General features: G+C 40.6%; 1 protein-coding gene across 1 annotated transcript; it reads right to left on the minus strand.

Annotated features, from left to right (window-relative positions):
* Positions 1–346: 346 nt before the first annotated feature.
* On the minus strand, positions 347–5,715 carry trim35-28 (tripartite motif containing 35-28). Its single transcript, XM_086311274.1, has 6 exons — positions 5,061–5,715; positions 4,140–4,235; positions 3,252–3,482; positions 3,122–3,144; positions 2,784–2,902; positions 347–2,248 (listed from the first exon to the last, which is right to left on the minus strand). Exons 1-6 carry the CDS (start codon positions 5,472–5,474, stop codon positions 1,677–1,679), a joined length of 1,455 nt encoding a protein of 484 aa, XP_086167400.1. The 5' UTR covers positions 5,475–5,715; the 3' UTR covers positions 347–1,676.

A 5,715-nucleotide genomic window follows, 5' to 3' on the forward strand; every position in this document is an offset into this window, starting at 1 on the left:
GTGACCAACACAAAGACCCATCCCACTACTGCCACCCAGCGGAGACAATCAAGATTTACACTTGGATCTTGTGTAAGCCATAAACGGAGGGTTGTTTATGAAATATTTTGTTCATTATTTATATCACTTATTTGTGGATAAAGTGAATGCCTTTAGAGGTTCAGCAGCGGATCATCTATTTGCATTCTTATGTTCTTGCTTTTTGTTTGTTTGGGTATCTGTAAGCACTTATTGATTTTCTGCAAATTAACAAGTATTATTTTCACCACTGCTGAACTCATCTGCTCCCTGCCGAATAAAGTTCCCCATACTGTTTGCAAACGTTTTGAAAAGAACTCAACACACATTTAATTTGAAACAGTTTTTAATTGAAGACCGACACACAAGTGTTAATGTTTAGAGGTTACACACACTGTAGTAGCATATTTTATATCACAAAGTGTTGCTAAGCATGAACTTAGTATAGTGAATGACAGCCAGCATAGCAGTCTAACTATCCCAACAATCAGCAGTTTCATTTTGCATTTTAATCCAAAACATCAGCATTACCAAAAACATTTGAAGCGCATTTAAGTGTATATTTCAAGAAATATTCCTATTACTCACAGAAATCAAATGAATCAAAGGCTAACAACAACTACAATATCATCCCCTAAAACCCAGAAGCAAGTGACTTTATAACAGTGAAGTTTCAAACTTAATCACCATCATCGCCTTTATTTCATTGAAGGGTTAAAAAAAATAAAGCTCTCAGTCCAATCCTTTGTTTTTGTCATGTGTTTTGTTTCTGTTTGGCCACATTAACTACGCTCAAAACACGAGGGTAGGGAGGTGCAGAGGGCCAGACAACTGTTGTGCAAAACAAACAGTGAAGGCAGTGAAGTAAAGGCAACTCCATGAACTCATAAACAAATCAATACGGCCTGAAATCTTCCATCAATGCAATGCAAGGTGAAAACAAAGAAAAAAGAAAGAAACAACAAAATACACCTATGAGTAGAGACGAGACAGAAAGCGTGAGTGTCTGTGTGTGGACCACAGGCTGATATTTCATCGCTCTGATATAAATAACCACATCCTTACTGTGGTTGTAAATCACAGCCTGAACGGCAGCCCGCATTAAGCTGTAATATCACCACCTATGTTGGTGGTGTCATATGTCACAGTCACTGTTAATTATTTATGAGACTATCATATCAGTAATATTAACACAGCAAGAACCTTTCGATCATCTTCGATACAACATAGCGTGACATCCCAAATTCAGTTTACTTTTTCCTCCTTTGGTCGGTCACTAGCAAGGTGCCAAAAGATCAGTGGATTCGGTTTCCCTCAGCAAAGGCACTACGGCACAAAGTGTCATCCTTTGATCACTTCTTGGTTTCTGTCTTCTGCACGCCGTCAACACGTTTCATCTTGACTGTCTTTTGCAGGCTGGTTTGCATGTTTTAAAGTTTAGGCATTTCACTCTAAATTGTGTTTCTGACATTGTGTTTTATCACACGCTTCGAACATTATGTCAGTGTCATTATTTTCATCTTTATACTTAAACTGATGTTTCATCTACTGGCAGATTTAATCTTTTAAACTTTTATTTGATGTTCTCGTTGCCCCTGATCGACTGATAAAGGCTTGTCGAGTTTCTCTTGCTTTTAAAAGTTTTTCATCATTGATTTTCAATCTTGCATCTTCACGTCAACCTTATCTTGGGTTGTTGACATGTGTATAGCTATTTTTCCTGGAACCAGAGCCATGGGCGAGCTATGGAGGCCGGGACCAAAAATAGGAAATATCGCACCTGAAAAATTGTGTGTAAGTGTGACCAGGTGCTTCCCTAACCCTCCATCCCAAAATGACACCTCTCCCTTTTCTATATTAAGCTTGACTCGAATCTTTTCAGGTCGCTGCTGAAGCTGCAGCTCTTCACGCTTAGTCGTCATTACATTATACACCCCTTTGCTCAGTCCTAAGGCCCACACACCGCGGTTTGTTGCAACTGTAAACTTCTTTTTACGCTGCAATGACTCTCTGCACACTCCCACTATCCACTTGGGGTTGTCACCTACAAAGACATCCCATTTGTGTTTCCCGGAGGTGTAAGCTTCAGCACCTAGGACAAAGACGCAGGGATCAAAGCGCTGTGGGTTATCGGGGACAGTCAGCCGCTCTGAGCTTTCCTTCACACTGACCAGGTCTGAACTCAAAGACAGCCAAGGCGAGGCTGTGTTCGGGTTCAACAGCACTGGATCTGCACACACAGGGTGAGAAAAGCCACAATGGGGGTCAAATTTCTTGTGAAGAGATATGCTAAATGTACTAAATGTAGGAAAGTCATGTACAATCTCCATGTACTGTTCTAGAGCTCAAGACTACAAACATCCACTATTAAGTGCTGGCAGGAAAAGACTAACTAGTATTAAAATGTACTGATTCCAAGGTTCAGTGGCATTTTTTTCTGTCTGAAATAAATAAACAGACTAGTTATTTTTGTATTCGGTCCTGAAATACTGTAGTATAGCCATCCTCAAGCTCAAGCTTAGTTTTCATGGAGGATCTGGATCACTGTCAAATGATAACAAATACATGATGAACAGCTCAGTCCATACAACACTGGTTTTCAGGCAATGACTGAAGTGCAATACTGATCTACATTCACAATTCTTATAATAAAGTTTAGCCTATCAGATGCACTCTAGTGCACGTGTGTCTTCTAAAATTTGTGTACATTTCGGGCAATAAAGGCAGTTCCACTGTTCCAAAATCCCACCGTGTAACGTACTCACAATATTTCACATGAGACTGCATTTTCTTCCATACGTTGAAGCCCAGACCACCAACGTGTTTGGCCACGTTCAAAAGGGATCCGTAGGGAATGCGAGGCTCTGAACGAGACCAGTGAGCTCTAGACAAGAGACGGCAATGTGGAAAGTTAATGAGAGACAGTTGTAACTTAGCAAAAGACAGCAGAGAGCTAAATAAAAGAAAAAACTGTAATGTGACGATTGTGCAAATATTTATCAAAAACATCATTGTAATGAATTTTTTAGATGTATTTAATCTATAACAGAGATTGTTTTTGCAAAGATTATTTCTGATTACAGCGAGTTTTGCAGGGACTTACTGTCTTTTTAAATTCTGGAAATTCTGAAACAAAAAAAGTGACCGAAATCAGTTTGATTCAAGTCATGTAAAGCGCTCGTGAGACACAAAACGACATTGTGATAACAGACTTTTTTTTTTGTTTTTTTTACCCGGAGGAGTGGTAGATCCTCATTGCCCATCTCCTTCTTAATTGTATCAATGAGCTCCTTCATAGCGACAACATCCTTTTCTGTGCTTTCAATCTGTTTCTGTATGCCAGCGATCTTCTCCCCCTCCTCATCAGACAGAGCTTTAAGACGCATGGCTTCTTCTGCGGTGAGCACGTCGTGAAGCCTCTGAAACTCTGCTTTGATCTGCTTTTCTGCTTCTTCAGCCTGATACTGTATTAAGACAGAGCAGATTTGTACTGTACATTTGTGCTGTATGCCAGAAAAATATTAACGTGAAGCAGTGAAATTAATACCCCATAACCTATGGACAGAAATATGCTTTAAAAGCGTTGCAAATATGAACGATATGATCCACAAGCGTACAATTGTGTACAGTGATTTGTGTGTAACTTTTGTTTCATGTCACAGACTGAAATGGAGACATCTGGGCTTTCTCTCTGTATTTGTCTTTTTTTAATGTATTACCTTTTTTTTTTTAATGAAAAAGTCTTTTCTTGTTCTCAATAGACAGAACCGTGCACGTGTGGTCAAATTGCTTTGTATTAGTGCGTGGATTGAAGCATGTATTTGTGAGTCCACAGAAGTTACACATGAATCACTGTACACAATTGTGTATCTTACTTTTTGCCTGTGGATAACATTGTACGTATTTGCGATGTTTCTGAGTCATATTTCTCTCTAATTTATTTAATCTGCACCGGATCAGTTTAACATAAGGGGGCAAAGTACTTTACAGATCGCCCCAGGAAGCCACGCTTTAGAAACTGAAGATGTCTGAATTCAAAATAACAGTCCTGCTGCTATTAATAACCAGCTTAATCACTATTCATGTAATAAGAACACCGTGAGACATGTCAGTCACCTTACCTTGATATAGGTCACTGCGTTTTTGAGATTGCGAGATGTTTTCTTGTACGAGTCCACTTTCTTTTCAAAAATGTGGACTCTCTCGCTCAGCTCCTTCTGCAAAAAAAGCACAAAATGTTTTAGGCCAGTGACAAGGGTTACACACACAACACAAATATACACATGTTAGACAGATGACAGGATATCAAATTGTAAATGGTCTGGTACTTATAGGAGATACTTATATAGTGCCTTCTATTTAATATGAGCATTCAAAGTTCTTCCTACTATGTCTATCCATCTATCAGTATCTTGCTCAAGGATACTTCAACAGACTGTAGGATCTGGGGATTGACCCTTTCTGCTACCAGAGCCACTGCTGCCCAAAAGATTGTGCTTTAAAACAATTGTTGTAGGGGGATAGAGTTACCAGAGAGCTGTTACCAAAAAAGGGTGACAACGTTTATTGCAGGCCAAGATATTCACAAGCATTCACTGTGGTGCTTCAGGTGGTTGTACAGACTGCAATAACAATCCTGTGAACAATTTTCTGTCTTTGATGGCAGATAACGGGCATCTGATATACTTCTTGATTATCTCCTTTTACAGAAGATCCAAAATTGCCACCGTTGCTGCTGATGACATTATATCAGAGCCTACATAGCTGATAGAAAGGACATTAACGCTAACTAAAAACGCATTTGTAATTTGAATCCACATTCAGTTTTTCTTTTTTAGTCTGGCACTGGCCTTAAACCACGTTTGGTAAACTTACTGTTAACACCTTTACATAACATATTACTAAATGAGCAGCTGCAACTACAGTTTGTCAGCTTTTAAGAAATCTCAAACAAACCAGTTCCTGCTGGTGGAAACAGGATTGCATAGCACTTTTTTTCTTTCTCAAGAAGAATCTGACAAACTGGTTAGGGGAACTCTTACCTTGCACATGGGCGCCCCATCGCTCAGTGTGTACAGCCTGTGGGTGCTGTGCAGAGTGACGCAGTCCACGCACACCGGCTCCTCGTCCTTCTCGCAGTACAGCTCCAGGGGTTTCAGGTGCAGGTTGCAGACTGCGTCACTGGGCTGAATGGTTTTCGGTCGTTTGTTCGTCTGTTTAAGGAAGGACTCGCAGGTGCTATTGAGCGCACGATTGGCGATGGCCTTGTCTTTCTCACACTCCTCCCTGCAGACGGGACACTTTTTGCTGTACTTAAAATTTTCCTCCAGACACTGCCGACAGAAGCTGTGGGTGCAGGGCAGCAGCATCGGGTCCCGGAATATGCCCTGGCATACAGGGCAGGTCAGCTCCTGCTGGAGAGGTAAAGGCTCATCCTCTTCCATGTTGTCAGACATGGCTTCACAGGCCCGCTTCAATTTGCTTTCGCTTTCAAAAACAGCGAAAATCGACAAATAAAGGCAGACAGACACGTATCCACCCGCCTCCGTGGGTTAGGCGAAATCAACTGGCGAAATGTTGGTTAGATTAGAACAGAAAGCAAAAAATAACGAAGATTTACTATCATTGCGTTGACAAAGTTCAACAACTTCTTCCCGCAACTCCTTTTCCGTGTTTGTGATACAGGAAGCAGATCTA

This window comes from Aulonocara sp. 'chitande type north' Nkhata Bay, linkage group LG11 (genome assembly GCF_057382095.1).
Source record: "Aulonocara sp. 'chitande type north' Nkhata Bay isolate Kocher_YH1m ecotype deep benthic linkage group LG11, A_spYH_male_GT1.1, whole genome shotgun sequence".
Taxonomy (NCBI): domain Eukaryota; kingdom Metazoa; phylum Chordata; class Actinopteri; order Cichliformes; family Cichlidae; genus Aulonocara; species Aulonocara sp. 'chitande type north' Nkhata Bay.

Excerpts from the sequence above, each read along its gene's own strand:
- trim35-28 (XM_086311274.1), bottom strand. The coding sequence starts at position 5,474 with ATGTCTGACAACATGGAAGAGGATGAGCCTTTACCTCTCCAGCAGGAG. Across the intron at positions 3,483-4,139 it reads ACGCAGTGACCTATATCAAG|TATCAGGCTGAAGAAGCAGA; the intron begins GTAAGGTGACTG and ends GTCTTAATACAG. Across the intron at positions 2,903-3,121 it reads TTCCAGAATTTAAAAAGACA|AGCTCACTGGTCTCGTTCAG; the intron begins GTAAGTCCCTGC and ends TCTCTTGTCTAG.